The 16,687-nt window shown below is 53.5% G+C and overlaps 1 protein-coding gene across 3 annotated transcripts; it reads left to right on the top strand.

Moving 5' to 3' along the window:
• Positions 1 to 2,021: 2,021 nt before the first annotated feature.
• LOC137306396 (phospholipase A and acyltransferase 3-like) lies at positions 2,022 to 13,273 on the top strand. 3 transcript variants are annotated; one of them, XM_067975562.1, is made up of 5 exons: positions 2,022 to 2,291; positions 3,570 to 3,651; positions 6,554 to 6,662; positions 10,230 to 10,498; positions 11,602 to 13,273. In XM_067975562.1, exons 1-5 carry the CDS (start codon positions 2,143 to 2,145, stop codon positions 11,710 to 11,712), a joined length of 720 nt encoding a protein of 239 aa, XP_067831663.1. In that variant the 5' UTR covers positions 2,022 to 2,142; the 3' UTR covers positions 11,713 to 13,273. The 3 variants fall into 3 exon arrangements, with proteins under 3 accessions (XP_067831663.1, XP_067831665.1, XP_067831664.1); XM_067975564.1 differs by lacking the exon at positions 2,022 to 2,291 and adding an exon at positions 2,668 to 2,910; XM_067975563.1 differs by lacking the exons at positions 2,022 to 2,291; positions 3,570 to 3,651 and adding an exon at positions 4,977 to 5,067.
• Positions 13,274 to 16,687: the final 3,414 nt, after the last annotated feature.

Raw genomic sequence — 16,687 nt, 5'->3', positions numbered from 1 at the left:
GCCCGGTATTGGATCCCAGTGTTCCCCAGATGGCCCGGTATTGGATCCCAGTGTTCCCCAGATGGGCCTGGTATTGGATCCCAGTGTTTCCCAGACTGCACTGTGTTTGATCCCAGTGTTCCCCAGACTGCACTGTGCTCTGTATTGGATCCCAGTGTTCCCCAGACTGATACTGTGCTCTGTATTGGATCCCAGTGTTCCCCAGACTGCACTGTGTTTGATCCCAGTGTTCCCCAGACTGCACTGTGTTTGATCCCAGTGTTCCCCAGACTGCACTGTGTTTGATCCCAGTGTTCCCCAGACTGCACTGTGTTTGATCCCAGTGTTCCCCAGACTGCACTGTGCTCTGTATTGGATCCCAGTGTTCCCCAGACTGCACTGATTCCGGTGTTTGATTGACTGTGCACCCACCTTGGTTGAATATCCTGCCAACATTCTTATAGTCTGGGCTCATACACGAGCAGTAGCCTCTTGGCGGAAGTGCCAGAGGATAGCACTGGGTGTGTGGGACTAGCCTCACCGGGAATCTTCAGGCGAGGAGATGAGAAACTGGAAGAAAACAAAACCCAAGAGGGACAAAAGGGTGAAGAATTGAGTGTCCCACACCTTCAAATCATCCCAGATTAAAGGGGTGAAGAGTCGACCCATATATGGGAATGGTCAGTATGAGAGGTAAGGGTAGATGGTGGGAGTCATTGTCCAATTGTTAATCAGGCTCACAAACACGTATCCTGAGAGTCACTCCCCCCAAACAAGCTGACTTCATCCCGGAGCAGTTGTCAGGATGAATATAGTTGGCCTCAGTGCCCTGCAGTGAATAAGTTTCCCTGCTCCCGATCGCCGTTTGGTGACCCCCTGGTGGACAGAATCGGGATCAGGCTCGGCTGTGATGCCTCCCGGTGGAATAGCCCCTTGGCGCCATGCTGGGGAGTTGAAAACTTGGCCGATTTGCACCGTGCTGCATTTTGTGGCTGCTGATTTGAGGGGTGGTGTGCGTGAAAATGAGGCTACGCATCCACCATTTTTTCTTCCTGCTAATACAATCCTTAATTGGCCGTGTCTCAGTGGGTCTCTCTCTCGCCTCTGAGTCAGAGGGTCGTGGGTTCGAGCCCCTACTCCAGAGACTTGAACCCGTAATCCAGGCCGACACTCCCGGTGCCAGTGCTGAGGGAGCGCCGCGCTGTCGGAGGGTCGGTACTGAGGGAGCGCCGCGCTGTCGGAGGGTCGGTACTGAGGGAGCGCCGCGCTGTCGGAGGGTCGGTACTGAGGGAGCGCCGCGCTGTCGGAGGGTCAGTACTGAGGGAGCGCCGCGCTGTCGGAGGGTCAGTACTGAGGGAGCGCCGCGCTGTCGGAGGGTCGGTACTGAGGGAGCGCCGCGCTGTCGGAGGGTCGGTACTGAGGGAGCGCCGCGCTGTCGGAGGGTCGGTACTGAGGGAGCGCCGCGCTGTCGGAGGGTCGGTACTGAGGGAGCGCCGCGCTGTCGGAGGGTCGGTACTGAGGGAGCGCCGCGCTGTCGGAGGTGCCGTCTTTCGGATGAGACGTTAAACCGAGGCCCCGTCTGCCCCTCTCAGGTGGATGTAAAAGATCCCACGGCCACTATTGGAAGAAGAGCAGGGGGAGTTCTCCCCGGTGGAGGAGGTTACAGAGATAGGGAGGGGGGGGGGCGAGGGGCCATGGAGGGATTTGAACACAAGGATGAGAATTTCAAAATCGAGGCGTTCCCAGACCGGGAGCCGATGTCGGTCAACGAGCACAGTGGGTGATGGGCAAACGGGGCTCGGTGCGAGTTAGGATACGGGGCGGGGGGGTGGGGGGAGCAGCAGAGTTTTGGACGAGCTGAGGTTCACAGAGGGGTGGGAGATGGGAGGCCAGCCAGGAGAGAGCACCCTGAACCTCGGTGTAAAGCCTTTGGGTCCGCTGCAGCCCTTCGGCCGAGGGGAGCGGGCGAGGGGAGAGGGTTAATCTCAGCACAGCTGATTCCAAAAGCCGAGCGCATGATGAAATCCCCATGGCGACCGTGCAGGCAGCTGTGAGATCACGAGAGGCTGAAACTCCTCCCAGCCTCATCGAAACAATGACTGAGGTCACGTCCCATAAAGAGTATTTTTGGAAAAAAAAAACCAAACCTGACCTCGGTGGGGAATGGTCTCTAACAGTTTCTGTTTTGACAGCTGTCGTTCTGAGAGTTCAGGAAGTCCTTTAAAAACAAGCACACAGCCCCGGCGAGAAGCCACGAAAACTCAGCAGGCCTGCCGTGCGAGACAGGACTCAAGTATTTCCACTGCCGTCATGTGAGTATAGTTTGTCTTCCACCGATCCCTTCTCTTCTTTCGACCGGTCCCTAAGAACCGACGTAAAGAGATGGGCCTTCCCCGAACGCTGACCACCAGAACTAAAAATAAAAACCCCCCCCCACCCCCCCATTTAACGCACGAAAAGAGAGGAACGCAGGAGGGAGGCCGTTTGGCCCCCTCGAGCCCCGATCCGCCAGACCGTGGCTGATCTGCACCCCAGCTCCGTCCACCCGCCTGGGTTAACGCCCCCCCCTAAACCCAACTAAAAGCTAGGTGGGACGTAGATTTGGTGCGCACGAGTTAAGAGCAGGAGTAGGCCATTCGGCCCCTCGAGCCTGCTCTGCCATTTTGATTGCGACCTCGACCCTTGCAGTGTTTAAAAGCTGCACAATTGGAGAGAGTGACGAGGAACGTTGGTAAATTAGAGGGAGGCTCAGAAACACAGCGCCCTGCTAGCCTACTGAGTAAAGGCACCTTCTGGTACAGCCCCACACAGACAGGACGTTTAGTATTCGTTTACTGCTCAGTGTGGTTCACCTCCTTCAACACCCTTCTCTCAACCAGACGGATGGACCCTCTCTGGTCTCACCCATGGCTCGTCCCCTTTGCACTGCTGGTCAGTTTTCTCCCCTATGCTTGTGTGTACGTGTGTGAGTGAGTGAGTGTGAGAAAGTGCGTGCACACCCATACACGCGCGTGCCTTCAGCTGCCTGGGCCCTAAGCTCTGGAATTCCCTCCCTAAACCTCTCCGACTCTCTCTCCTCCTTTTAAGACGCTCCTTAAAACCTCCCTCTGTGAGACGCCTTGGGATGTTTTACTACGTTAAAGGCGCTATATAAATGCAAGATGTTGCACGCGAGGGAGGGAGTGTGTGTGTACACGCGCGCGCACAAGAGGGAAGGGAGGCTGGGTGTGTGCGAGCGCGCATGCGCGCGCGCACGAGAGAGGGCGGGGTGTGAGCACGAGGCGGGGGGGGGGCGGAGGGAGGGCGGGTGCGAGCACGAAGTGGGGGGAGGGAGGGCGGGAGCGGGCACGGTGAGCAGAACTGAGCGCCTCTCAGCCCTGAGGTCGTCTTAAGTCAACGTATTGCGTTGGTGAATAAAATGGGTTTTCCCCCTTTAAGTCGCTGCCCCTTTAAGAAGTCTGGCGGTGCGAGGAGCGGCTCACGGGTGACGAGGGGACGGTGAATAAACGCCGGCAACGCCCAGATCGCCTGAGCGTGATTAAAAGAAGCTGCTGCGAGTCGGACTGAATAATCCTGGTTTTTACTTTCAGATCCGGTGAGGGAGCGTCGTCCGTTTGGATCAGACGGAGCTGGGGAGGACCGCCGGCTGTTGCAGGGCTCGCCATGGCGACTGTGAGTGCGAGGCCGCTTTATAAAACAGTCCCGAAGCATGACCCGTCCGAGGCGGGCTCTGCGTCGCTTTGGTGGGGGTTGGGGGGGGGGGGGGGTTTAAAACAATCACCACGGAAACCAGACCTCTACTGAGGTAGAACCTTCCGTGTGACAGAACACGCTCCTCGTGGTGCTTTACGTTGCGGGGGGCGGGGGATGGGGCTGGACGTAGATGAGGGGGGGGGGGGGGCGGGGGGGGGGGGGCTTTCGAAGGAGAGGGTGGGTGTCTAGTCTGCCGTCTTACCCCCCCCCCCCCCACCCTGAGCTTTTGAAAGAAAGGTAACTTCCCCCTCGCCCTGTTTATTTAAGAGTTAATCCCTGGCGCTCTCTTTGTCTCGTCCGCACCCCCCAAAGCCTTGGCCGGTGACAAAAACACCACCTTGTGTCGAGGTACATCGAACGCACAGCAGAGAAACAGGCCACTCGGCCCAACTGGCCTATGCCGGCGTTTAATGCTCCACACGAGCCCCCCCCTCCCCCTCCCTATTCCATCTCACCGTAACCTTCTCTAGACCAGTCGGGCTGAATGGCCTGAGTTTCTGAGCTATAGTTTCGATGTAACTCGCTGTAGCCCTTTCTCCCTCGTGCTTATCTAGCTACTTCTTAAATAGCACGAGCTGAGGGCAGCGAGCCCCAACCGGGGTGCTGCTTCAGAACGGCCTCCGTGTTCCCCGACTGCAGGATTATGATTACTGATTTGCCCCTATGTTTTAGGGGATTAACCCTGTTACTAGTTCCTTGGGCTGAGGTAATGAGCACGGTGACTGGCACCAAGATCACTAAACACTTGATCCGATTGCCGGGAATGACTGGGGACTGGGTTCTGGACACAGGTCTGACCGGACTCTGGTCCTGGAGCAGGCCAGGGGTGTCCAAGTAAATTCTCCCTTCACTTCATTCTCAGTCCTTTCTCTTTTTACACAGTTTTCTCTTGTACGTGTTTCCTGTTGCAGTGTCCTAGTCATGACCTCTTCCTGTTCTGTGTTTGTTTTCTGTTATTTTTTTCCAGCAAGCGAGGCTAAAGTCTGCTCTTTAACTTGCAGTTAACTGCAGTTGGTGGTTAACCTGCTGTCTGCCTTTTTCTGTCTTTCTTAGCAGTGGGCCACAAAGTCTGTTGTTTGTGGTTAACTTACTGACTGGGTTTTCCTTTCGCCAAAGAGTCAAAACATTCATTTAAAAAACCCATAAAACACAATTCTGTACCCGACAAGTGGAGGGGAAAGCCAGGAGTCTCAGTCCCCATCTTCTCCTTATCCGAGAGGGCCCTGGTACCAGTGGAACCCGATCACAGCAAGGCAGAGGGTGGAGGGGTTAAGATAGTCTTCCTGTGCAGTCACCATCGTCACGTCGATGAGCAAACTCCCAACGATGGATCAAGTGAGGTGCTTTCCTTCTGTGGGTCTGTCTGTGTGTGTGTGCGCACAGGTCTGTCTGTGTGTGCGCACAGGTCTGTCTGTGTGTGTGCGCACAGGTCTGTCTGTGTGTGTGCGCGCAGGTCTGTCTGTGTGTGTGCGCGCAGGTCTGTCTGTGTGTGTGCGCGCAGGTCTGTCTGTGTGTGTGCGCGCAGGTCTGTCTGTGTGTGTGCGCGCAGGTCTGTCTGTGTGTGTGCGCGCAGGTCTGTCTGTGTGTGTGCGCGCAGGTCTGTCTGTCTGTGTGTGCGCGCAGGTCTGTCTGTGTGTGTGCGCACAGGTCTGTCTGTGTGTGTGCGCACAGGTCTGTCTGTGTGTGTGCGCACAGGTCTGTCTGTGTGTGTGCGCACAGGTCTGTCTGTGTGTGTGCGCACAGGTCTGTCTGTGTGTGCGCACAGGCCTGTCTGTGTGCGTGCGCACAGGCCTGTCTGTGTGCGTGCGCACAGGTCTGTCTGTGTGCGTGCGCAGGCCTGTCTGTGTGCGTGCGCAGGCCTGTCTGTGTGCGTGCGCAGGCCTGTCTGTGTGCGTGCGCAGGCCTGTCTGTGTGCGTGCGCAGGCCTGTCTGTGTGCGTGCGCAGGCCTGTCTGTGTGCGTGCGTGCGCAGGCCTGTCTGTGTGCGTGCGTGCGCAGGCCTGTCTGTGTGCGTGCGTGCGCAGGCCTGTCTGTGTGCGTGCGTGCGCAGGCCTGTCTGTGTGCGTGCGTGCGCAGGCCTGTCTGTGTGCGTGCGTGCGCAGGCCTGTCTGTGTGCGTGCGTGCACAGGCCTGTCTGTGTGCGTGCGTGCACAGGCCTGTCTGTGTGCGTGCGTGCACAGGCCTGTCTGTGTGTGTGCACGCGCGCGGATCTGTCTATTTACCCACTCCACTTGCACACTTGCGCTCGCTCGCTCTCTCTCTTTCTTTTCTCTCTCTCTCTCTCTCCTCTCCCCTTCTCTCTCTCTCTCTCCTCTCCCCTTTTCTCTCCTCTCCCCTTCTCTCTCTCTCTCTCTCTCTCCTCTCCCCTTCTCTCTCTCTCCCTCCTCTCCCCTTTTCTCTCCTCTCCCCTTCTCTCTCTCTCTCTCTCCTCTCCCCTTCTCTCTCTCTCCTCTCCCCTTCTCTCTCTCTCCTCTCCCCTTTTCTCTCCTCTCCCCTTCTCACTCTCTCTCTCTCCTTCTCACTCTCTCTCTCTCCTCTCCCCTTCTCACTCTTTCTCTCTCTCCTCTCCCCCCCCCTCTTTCTTTTCTCTCTCTCTCTCCTCTCCCCCCCTCTCTCTCTCTCTCTCCTCTCCCCCCCTTCTCTCTCTCTCCTCTCCCCCTCTCTCTCTCTCCTCTCCTCCCCCTCTCTCTCTCTCCTCTCCTCCCCCTCTCTCCTCTCCTCCCCCCTCTCTCTCCTCCCCTCCCCCTCTCTCTCCTCCCCTCCCCCCTCTCTCATGTGCTCATTCACTGACTCTCAACCTCTCGCATCTGTTTATTTTCCAGTGTTGCGATGAACCAGAGATTGGCGATTTGATTGAAATATTTCGGACAGGCTACAAGCACTGGGCCCTGTACGTGGGCAATGGTTATGTGATTCACCTGGCTCCTCCAAGTAAGTACTGTCCAATTCCCCGACACCTCACCACAACCTGATATCTGAACGTGTCCCAGCGCACAATACAGGTCTCAGTTATAACACCGTTCCCCAGTCCCTATTATCAGGCTCTTGGTTATAACACTGTTCCCCAGTCCCTATTATCAGACTCTTGGTTATAACACTGTTCCCCAGTCCCTATTATCAGGCTCTTGGTTATAACACTGTTCCCCAGTCCCTATTATCAGGCTCTTGGTTATAACACCGATCCCCAGTCCCTATTATCAGGCTCTTGGTTATAACACTGTTCCCCAGTCCCTATTATCAGGCTCTTGGTTATAACACTGTTCCCCAGTCCCTATTATCAGGCTCTTGGTTATAACACTGTTCCCCAGTCCCTATTATCAGGCTCTTGGTTATAACACTGTTCCCCAGTCCCTATTATCAGGCTCTTGGTTATAACACCGTTCCCCAGTCCCTATTATCAGGCTCTTGGTTATAACACTGTTCCCCAGTCCCTATTATCAGGCTCTTGGTTATAACACTGTTCCCCAGTCCCTATTATCAGGCTCTTGGTTATAACACCGTTCCCCAGTCCCTATTATCAGACTCTTGGTTATAACACCGTTCCCCAGTCCCGATTATCAGGCTCTTGGTTATAACACTGTTCCCCAGTCCCTATTATCAGACTCTTGGTTATAACACCGTTCCCCAGTCCCTATTATCAGACTCTTGGTTATAACACCGTTCCCCAGTCCCCATTATCAGACTCTTGGTTATAACACTGTTCCCCAGTCCCTATTATCAGACTCTTGGTTATTACACTATTCCCCAGTCCCTATTATCAGGCTCTTGGTTATAACACCGTTCCCCAGTCCCTATTATCAGGCTCTTGGTTATAACACCGTTCCCCAGTCCCCATTATCAGACTCTTGGTTATAACACTATTCCCCAGTCCCTATTATCAGGCTCTTGGTTATAACACCGTTCCCCAGTCCCCATTATCAGACTCTTGGTTATAACACTATTCCCCAGTCCCTATTATCAGGCTCTTGGTTATAACACCGTTCCCCAGTCCCTATTATCAGACTCTTGGTTATAACACCGTTCCCCAGTCCCTATTATCAGGCTCTTGGTTATAACACTGATCCCCAGTCCCTATTATCAGGCTCTTGGTTATAACACCGTTCCCCAGTCCCTATTATCAGGCTCTTGGTTATAACACCGTTCCCCAGTCCCCATTATCAGACTCTTGGTTATAACACTATTCCCCAGTCCCTATTATCAGGCTCTTGGTTATAACACCGTTCCCCAGTCCCCATTATCAGACTCTTGGTTATAACACTATTCCCCAGTCCCTATTATCAGGCTCTTGGTTATAACACCGTTCCCCAGTCCCTATTATCAGACTCTTGGTTATAACACTGTTCCCCAGTCCCTATTATCAGGCTCTTGGTTATAACACTGTTCCCCAGTCCCGATTATCAGGCTCTTGGTTATAACACCGTTCCCCAGCCCCTATTATCAGGCTCTTGGTTATAACACCGTTCCCCAGTCCCTATTATCAGGCTCTTGGTTATAACACCGTTCCCCAGTCCCTATTATCAGGCTCTTGGTTATAACACTATTCCCCAGTCCCTATTATCAGGCTCTTGGTTATAACACCGTTCCCCAGTCCCTATTATCAGACTCTTGGTTATAACACTGTTCCCCAGTCCCTATTATCAGGCTCTTGGTTATAACACTGTTCCCCAGTCCCGATTATCAGGCTCTTGGTTATAACACCGTTCCCCAGTCCCTATTATCAGGCTCTTGGTTATAACACCGTTCCCCAGTCCCTATTATCAGGCTCTTGGTTATAACACTGTTCCCCAGTCCCTATTATCAGACTCTTGGTTATAACACTGTTCCCCAGTCCCTATTATCAGGCTCTTGGTTATAACACTGTTCCCCCAGTCCCTATTATCAAATGTGAATCTTCGATCTGATTTACAACCAAAGAGAAAGTTAACAGTCAGAAAGAACCCGGAGAACGAGGGGAGGGGAAAGGAGAGGGCTGGAGGTCAGCTTGGGTTTGTGGGCCCTGTTGGTCCAGTGCCCCGGTGACCTGTTCTGCTTCAGGACAGGACAGGGTGTGGCCCCTGTGAGTCTCCCAGTACCATCCAAACTCACCCTTTATAATGGCCCAGGGAGCTGGTGAGCAGGTTCTCCCACATTCTCGCCTTCCGCAAAGATACAGCTGCCTTTTTATAGCATAAACGTTTTCTCGAGGTACCTCCCACTCCAATATATTATTTCCCAAGCTCGCACAGCTGTGGGACTCACTCCCTCCCTGCATCATCCCTCCCTCCGACAGTCTCCACGGAAACTTGGCCCCAACGAATGATCGGTCCGATTTTGTTTAACCATTTTTCTCTCTCTCTCTCTTCCCTCCCTCCTCTCTCTCTCTCTCTCTCTCCCCCTCTCTCTCTCTTCCCTCCCTCCCTCTCTCTCTCCTCCCTTCTCTCTCTCTCTCTCTTTCTCTTCCCTCCCTCCCTCTCTCTCCTCCCTTCTCTCTCTCTCTCTTTCTCTTCCCTCCCTCCCTCTCTCTCCTCCCTCCCGCCCTCTCTCTCTCTCCCCCTCTTCCCTCCCGCCCCCTCTCTCTCTCTCTCTCCCCCTCTCTCCCTCCTCCCTCCCGCCCCCTCTCTCTCTCTCTCCCCCTCTCTCTCTCCTCCCTCCCGCCCTCTCTCTCTCCTCCCTTCTCTCTCTCTCTCTCCTCCCTCCCGCCCTCTCTCTCTCCTCCCTTCTCTCTCTCTCTCTCCTCCCTTCTCTCTCTCTTTCTCCTCCCTCCCCCTCTCTCTCTCTCCCTCCCTCTCTCTCCTCCCTCCCGCCCTTTCTCTCTCCTCCCTCCCGCCCTTTCTCTCTCCTCCCTCCCGCCCTCTCTCTCTCTCCCCCTCTTCCCTCCCGCCCCCTCTCTCTCTCTCTCTCCCCCTCTCTCCCTCCTCCCTCCCGCCCCCTCTCTCTCTCTCTCCCCCTCTCTCTCTCCTCCCTCCCGCCCTCTCTCTCTCCTCCCTTCTCTCTCTCTCTCTCCTCCCTCCCGCCCTCTCTCTCTCCTCCCTTCTCTCTCTCTCTCTCCTCCCTTCTCTCTCTCTTTCTCCTCCCTCCCCCTCTCTCTCTCTCCCTCCCTCTCTCTCCTCCCTCCCGCCCTTTCTCTCTCCTCCCTCCCGCCCTTTCTCTCTCCTCCCTCCCGCCCTCTCTCTCTCTCTCTCCCCCTCTCTCTCTCCTCCCTCCCGCCCCCTCTCTCTCTCTCTCTCCCCCTCTCTCTCTCCTCCCTCCCGCCCTCTCTTTCTCCTCCCTTCTCGCTCTCTCTCCTCCCTCCCCCTCTCTCTCTCTCTCTTCCCTCCCTCCCTCTCTCTCTCCTCCCTCCCTCTCTCTCTCTCTCCTCCCTTCTCTCTCTCTCTCCTCCCTCCCGCCCTCTCTCTCTCCTCCCTTCTCCCTCTCTCTCTCCTCCCTCCCCCTCTCTCTCTCTCTCTCTTCCCTGCTGAGCCTCTCCTGATCCGTTCTAAGCTCTCAGCCCTGTTAACCTTGTGATATTTTGTTGCCTAGGTGAGCAGTGTGATGCTGGGTTTTCCAGCCTCATGTCCGTTGTCTCGGAGAAGGCCTACATCAGGAAGGAGCCCCTGGGCAAGGTGGTGGGGAACCATCAGTACAGGGTGAATAACAAGTTTGACAGGAATCACCCCATCAGGCCCATCGCCGAGATAATCAAGGAGGCGGAGAGGAGGGTGGGGGAAGAGGTGGGCTACAGTGTCACCTCCGCTAACTGCGAACACTTTGTGACGGACCTGCGCTACGGAGTCCCCAAGTCTGCCCAGGTGAGCAACTCTTAGGCTCCGTGTGTATCTGTCCCATTTTATTTAACCCTCCTCCTTCCGCCAAAAACTCGGGGCCATCAACACAAGACAGTCACCAATAAATCCAATCGGGAATTCAGGAGAAACTTCTTTACCCAGAGAGTGGTGAGAATGTGGAACTCACTCCCACATGGAGCGGTTGAGGTGAATAGTGGAGATGGATTTAAGGGGAAGCTGGATAAACACATGAGGGAGAAAGGAATAGAAGGATATGGGGATAGGGGGAGATGGAGTAGGGAGGGAGGGAGGGGGCTCGTGTGGAGCATAAACACCGGGATAGACCCGTTGGGCCGAATGGCCTGTTTCTGTGCTGTACATTCGATGTAATTTGATCCCTTCCTCCCCTGAAAAAGAAAGAAGGAATTCCCAATTCTATCCCGCCTTTCCCCACCTCAGGACGTCCCAAAGCGCTTTACAGACAATTAAGTACTTTCTTGAATTGTAGTCACTGTTGTAATGTAGGAAACGCGGCAGCCAATTTTGCACAGCAAGATCCCACAAACAGCAATGTGATAATGATCAAGTAATCTGTTTTTTTTTTAGTGATGTTGGTTGAGGGATAAATATTGGCCCCAGGACACCGGGGAGAACTCCCCCTGCTCTTCTTCCAATAGTGGCCGTGGGATCTTTTACATCCACCTGGGAGTGTTTGATGGGACAGTGTAGAGGGAGCTTTACTCTGTATCTAACCCTGTACCTGCCCTGGGAGTGTTTGATGGGACAGTGTAGAGGGAGCTTTACTCTGTATCTAACCCTGTACCTGCCCTGGAGTGTTTGATGGGACAGTGTAGAGGGAGCTTTACTCTGTATCTAACCCGTGCTGTACCTGCCCTGGGAGTGTTTGATGGGACAGTGTAGAGGGAGCTTTACTCTGTATCTAACCCTGTACCTGCCCTGGGAGTGTTTGATGGGACAGTGTAGAGGGAGCTTTACTCTGTATCTAACTGTCCCTGCCCCGGGAGTGTTTGATGGGGACACTGGGTGCTGATGAGCTATTTAATAATTGCGACGGTCTGTTCTATTATTCCACCCCCTTTTACCTTGTGCCCTGTTTCCCTCCCCAGGTGGATGATGTGATTTTCGCCTCGAAAGCTGCTGTGGGAGTCCTTGCACTGGGAGCCCTCGCTGGCCTCTGCTACCAGGTCCTGAAACCAAAGAACAAGCACAAGGAATGACTGCGGTCCGTAAGGAGCCTAGTCGGAAGAGCTGATGAGCCATGATTGCCTGCACATTTTAACTGACATTAAGCCCAGGGGAGGGAGGGAGGGAGGGAGGGAGAGTGTGGGTGAGGCAAATAACAGGGGGCGGGGGGAAACACAATCTCAGTGATGGAGATGCAGCTCGAGAGCGATGTTTTCGATAAATTTTAACTCTACTCTACGCCTCTACTTATCTCCTCACACAGACACGTTCAGTTCTGTTTGAAATGACACCTTTTTGGGCAAATCACGGTCTCTCTTTCCTTTAAAGAGAAGAATGAAAAGAGCTCTCTTTTTTTAAATGGTTCTGTGATCTCCCCCCTCACTTGATTGTAAAACTTCGCTCCTGATTTTCCACCCCACCCCCCCCCCCCGCCTCAGTCCCACCCGGAAGGCAGAGATTCCCGCTGGGCTACCGTTCTGTACACCCCACCCCAAGCAGCCAGTCTCCTCATGCGTCAGCTATTCGACCATGTGGGGGGACGGGACCCTGATGTTCGCACTGGCGGACTTTCGAGGGGGAGTCGTTGGATTATCAAGCTGCCCCTCTCCCTCCCTGAGGCTAATGGAATCCCCCCCCTCTCTCTCTTTGCCCCCCCTCCGCCTCTCTTTACCCCCCCACCCCCACAACAAGCCCTGGCGCGGATGAGCTCAGCTCGTTCATTACAGACCCTCCCGGTCTCTGAGGCCCGGCCCCGTGCCTTTTTGGGGGTCTAATAGGAGGTACAGCAAGTCCCGCGTTGTACCCGCAGCCGATGCGGTACACACAGTTCACGCAGCCGGTGTCCTGTTGAGGGGGGGGTATGGAGGGAGGGAGGGCTCCAACCTCTCAACCATTTCCCCACCCACCCCCCCCCCCCGGTCCAGCTGAAGGCGTGCGATTGCGCCCCAGAGGCCCGTGACCGCCAGTGGGCAATTCGGCCACGGGGGGCGGCGTGGCCCGGCCCTCTCTGAGCGTGCGCCCTGTGGGTGGGGTGCCGATCGCCCTCCTGCTCGAAACCCCCCCCCCCCGGGGACTCGACCACAGATTCGGAGTGCGGGGGTGGGGTGAGACTGAAGTTGCGCCCCCTTCTGGTCCGCACGGGTCGGCGACTCGCTCACCCCCACCCCCCACCTTCCCACCCCACCCCTTTACGTCAGCCGGGACGGTCGATGGCACGGTCTGCCACATCGTCGCGCCTCCACGGGGAAACCCCCCCCGAAACAGGACCGGCGATCCCTTTAGAAAGGGGACAAAGGGAGGGGGGGTCATCTCTGGTCTCAGTGCCCCGTCCCATCCCCTGCCTGATCTCCGGACGGGCAGAGCTGAGATCGAGCTGAGCTCTGACGAGCAAAAGGCGCTGGCTCCCAGCGTCGGCCCCTCAGGACCATGAATTTAATTTGGTTTTAAATAACACTTTGATGCTGTTTTTGAATGTGAATGACAGACACCCGAGGAAGCAGCAGATTCTGGAGATTCCTCCCTGGTTTGACTGTGAGAATAAACAGCAGCACCAAGTTTTGTAATGAAGCGAAATAAAGATTGCTTTTTAATCGACGACTGCTTGTCAGCACGGTATCTTGCATTCATCCAGCACCGGGGAAGATCACTGTGTTCAGTTCTGGGCCCTGCACCTCAGGAAGGAGAGATCGGCCTTGGAGAGGGCGCAGAGCAGATTCACCAGAATGATACTGGGGCTAAAAGGGTTAAATTACGAGGACGGGTTGCAGAGACTGGGCTTGTATTCCCTCGAGTGTAGAAGATTAAGGGGGTGATCGAATCGAGGGGTTTAAGATGATTAAAGGATTCGACAGGGTCGATAGAGAGAAACTATTTCCTCTGGTGGGGGGAGTCCAGAACAAGGGGGCAGAACCTTAAAATTAGAGCCAGGCCGTTCGGGAAGCACTTCCTCACACAAAGGGGACTTATACCAAAGGTGGGACCAGCTGATGGACTGAGATCAATGCATTTTTGTTGGGTGAAGATATTTTTAAAAATTCATTCTCGGGAGGTGGGCATCGCTGGCAAGGCCGGCATTTATTGCCCATCCCTGAGTTGGGTGGTTTGATACAACTGAGGGGTTTGCTCGGCCACTTCAGAGGGCAGTTAAAGAGTCGACCAAATAGGTGTGGGGGCTGGAGTCACATATAGGCCCAGACCGGGGTAAGGACGGCAGGTTTCCTTCCCTAAAGGGACGTTAGTGAACCAGTTGGGTTTTTTACAACAATCCGACAGCTTCACGGTCACTTTTACTGAGACCGGCTTTTTATTCCCAGGTTTATTTTTTTTTAAACTCAATTCAAATTCTCAAACTGGTTGGGATTTGAGCTCCTGTTCTCTGGATTATTAGTCCAGTAACGTAATCACTACACTACCGTCCCCTTACACAGAGAGATATAGAGCAACACTTCCAGGGCAGGTACATGGTTAGATACAGAGTAAAGCTCCCTCTACACTGTCCCATCAAACACTCCCAGGGCAGGTACAGGGTTAGATACAGAGTAAAGCTCCCTCTACACTGTCCCATCAAACACTCCCAGGGCAGGTACAGGGTTAGATAGAGAGTAAAGCTCCCTCTACACTGTCCCGTCAAACACTCCCAGGGCAGGTACAGCACGGGTTAGATACAGAGTAAAGCTCCCTCTACACTGTCCCATCAAACACTCCCAGGGCAGGTACAGGGTTAGATACAGAGTAAAGCTCCCTCTACACTGTCCCGTCAAACACTCCCAGGGCAGGTACAGGGTTAGATACAGAGTAAAGCTCCCTCTACACTGTCCCGTCAAACACTCCCAGGGCAGGTACAGGGTTAGATACAGAGTAAAGCTCCCTCTACACTGTCCCATCAAACACTCCCAGGGCAGGTACAGGGTTAGATACAGAGTAAAGCTCCCTCTACACTGTACCGTCAAACACTCCCAGGGCAGGTACAGGGTTAGATACAGAGTAAAGCTCCCTCTACACTGTCCCATCAAACACTCCCAGGGCAGGTACAGCACGGGTTAGATACAGAGTAAAGCTCCCTCTGTAATGGCTAATATTTATGTGGCTTTTAAAGGGAAGTACAGTTCTAGGATTGTTCCATCCTGCCTCGCTGCCACGAAGGTAACCTGCATGCTTTGCTTTGCTTAAAAAGAGAGAAAGTTAAATCCAGTGTGCAGAAAGTCGATCCCGAATCCTGACTCCACAACTGGAGTATCGGTGCTCGCCCTCTGAAAGTTCGAAGGTCGTGGGTTCGAGCCCCACTCCAGAGACTCAAGCACTTTATCCAGGCCGACGCTCCCGGTGCCAGTACTGAGGGAGTGCTGCACTGTCGGAGGTGCCGTCTTTCAGATGAGATGTTAAACCGAGGCCCCCATCCGCCTACGTGTTCAGGAGGATGTTGAGGAGCCCAGGGGCCGGTATTGGAAGGAGAGTGGAGGAATTCTGCTGGTGTGCGGGCCAGCACTCCGTCAAACCAACAGAACCAATTACATCTTCATTCATCTCAGGTCTGTTTGTGGGATCTTGCTGGGAGTAACTTTCTATTGTGTATGACTACATTTCAACAGTGACTGCACTTCAAAAAATAATCCATTGGCTGTGATACGCTTCGGGACGTCCTGAGCGCATGAAGAGTACGATAGAAATTCAAATTCTTTACGTGCTTTCTTTTGCTAGTTTTCTCCTCTCTTGACTCGAGCAGGAGCCACAACCTCACTCAAGTGGCCATTCTTTATGTGTGAGCCAAGACAGTGAGTCTTGGCCGGCTATTTAACTGTGGGGGCATCGCAGCCCAGTCCAATCCCACCCACACCCAGTGTCCACCGGCTCGTTTTCTAGATGGGTGACTGTATCGTGATCAAGAGTGGGAACCCCGGCTCCGTTCCCCCTCTGTAACCCAGACAGCTCACAGTAACACCCCGACCTCTGCCCCCAGCTGTGACCAGCAAACTCACCACTGACTGAAAATTGAACGTGGAGTCTTCCGATCTGCGTGACTCAGTACTACCCCAAATAGCCCATGGGGTGGGGGGGGGGGGAGTGGGTGGAGTCGTCTCTACTCTTAAGTAAAAAAAAAATGTAATCTTGAAAACCATTTTCAGATCAAAAATGAGTAAGTGACCCCTAACTTGACAATCCTGCGTATATGTGTGTGTATATCATAAAATCATATAGTGGAGAAGGAGGCCATTCGGCCCAGTGTGCCTGTGCCGGCTCTTTGAAAGAGCTATCCAATTAGTCCCACTCTCCCTGCCCTTTCCCCATAACGCTGCAAAATATATATAACATATATACATGTATAATATATATGTGTATAAATATAAATATATGTATGTGTATTGTATGTATAATATATGTGGATAATATACACGTGTGTATAACATTTGTATATGTATAATACATGTGTATAATATTTGTATAATATACATGTAATAAATACATGTATAATATATACACATACATTATTTGTATGTGTATATGTATGTGTATATTTGTATATGTGTATAATACATGTGCATAATATATGTATATGATATATACATGTGTGCATGATATTTGTATGTGTATAATATATACGTGTATATTTGTACAATGTATATGTATATGTGTATGTATTTGTATAATATATGATACATGTGTATGATATTTGTATGTGTTTATGTGTGTATAATATAGAAAATACATGTGTATAATACATATGTGTGTAATATATATGTTATACATATTTTTGCAGGAGGAGTTATATATACACACACATTAATTGGGCGACTGCAATTGCTATCGGGATCAATAGGGGCGCCGGCAGACTGGTGGTGGGGGGGGGCGACTGTAAAGGGTGACTCTTGCTCCTTCGGCAAAGGTTTGTCCTGGTTACCGCCTTGGAGGCGGCGGCGGCGCGGGGCCTGCTGGGAGTTGTAGTCCGGGCGGCGGGCGGGCGGCGGGAGCGAGCGGCGGGCGGGAGGCCGGGCGGGACTACAACTCCCAGAA

This window comes from Heptranchias perlo, chromosome 43 (assembly GCF_035084215.1).
Source record: "Heptranchias perlo isolate sHepPer1 chromosome 43, sHepPer1.hap1, whole genome shotgun sequence".
Taxonomy (NCBI): Eukaryota; Metazoa; Chordata; class Chondrichthyes; order Hexanchiformes; family Hexanchidae; genus Heptranchias; species Heptranchias perlo.
Note: the sequence above shows the minus strand (reverse complement) of the source record. Positions and strands in the feature narration are given on the sequence as shown.

Bases quoted from the DNA above. Each gene is read 5' to 3' on its own strand.
- LOC137306396 (XM_067975562.1), top strand. From the start codon at position 2,143: ATGGTCTCTAACAGTTTCTGTTTTGACAGCTGTCGTTCTGAGAGTTCA. The intron at 6,663-10,229 runs GTAAGTACTGTC...TTTGTTGCCTAG, and splicing joins GATTCACCTGGCTCCTCCAA to GTGAGCAGTGTGATGCTGGG. The intron at 10,499-11,601 runs GTGAGCAACTCT...TTCCCTCCCCAG, and splicing joins GAGTCCCCAAGTCTGCCCAG to GTGGATGATGTGATTTTCGC.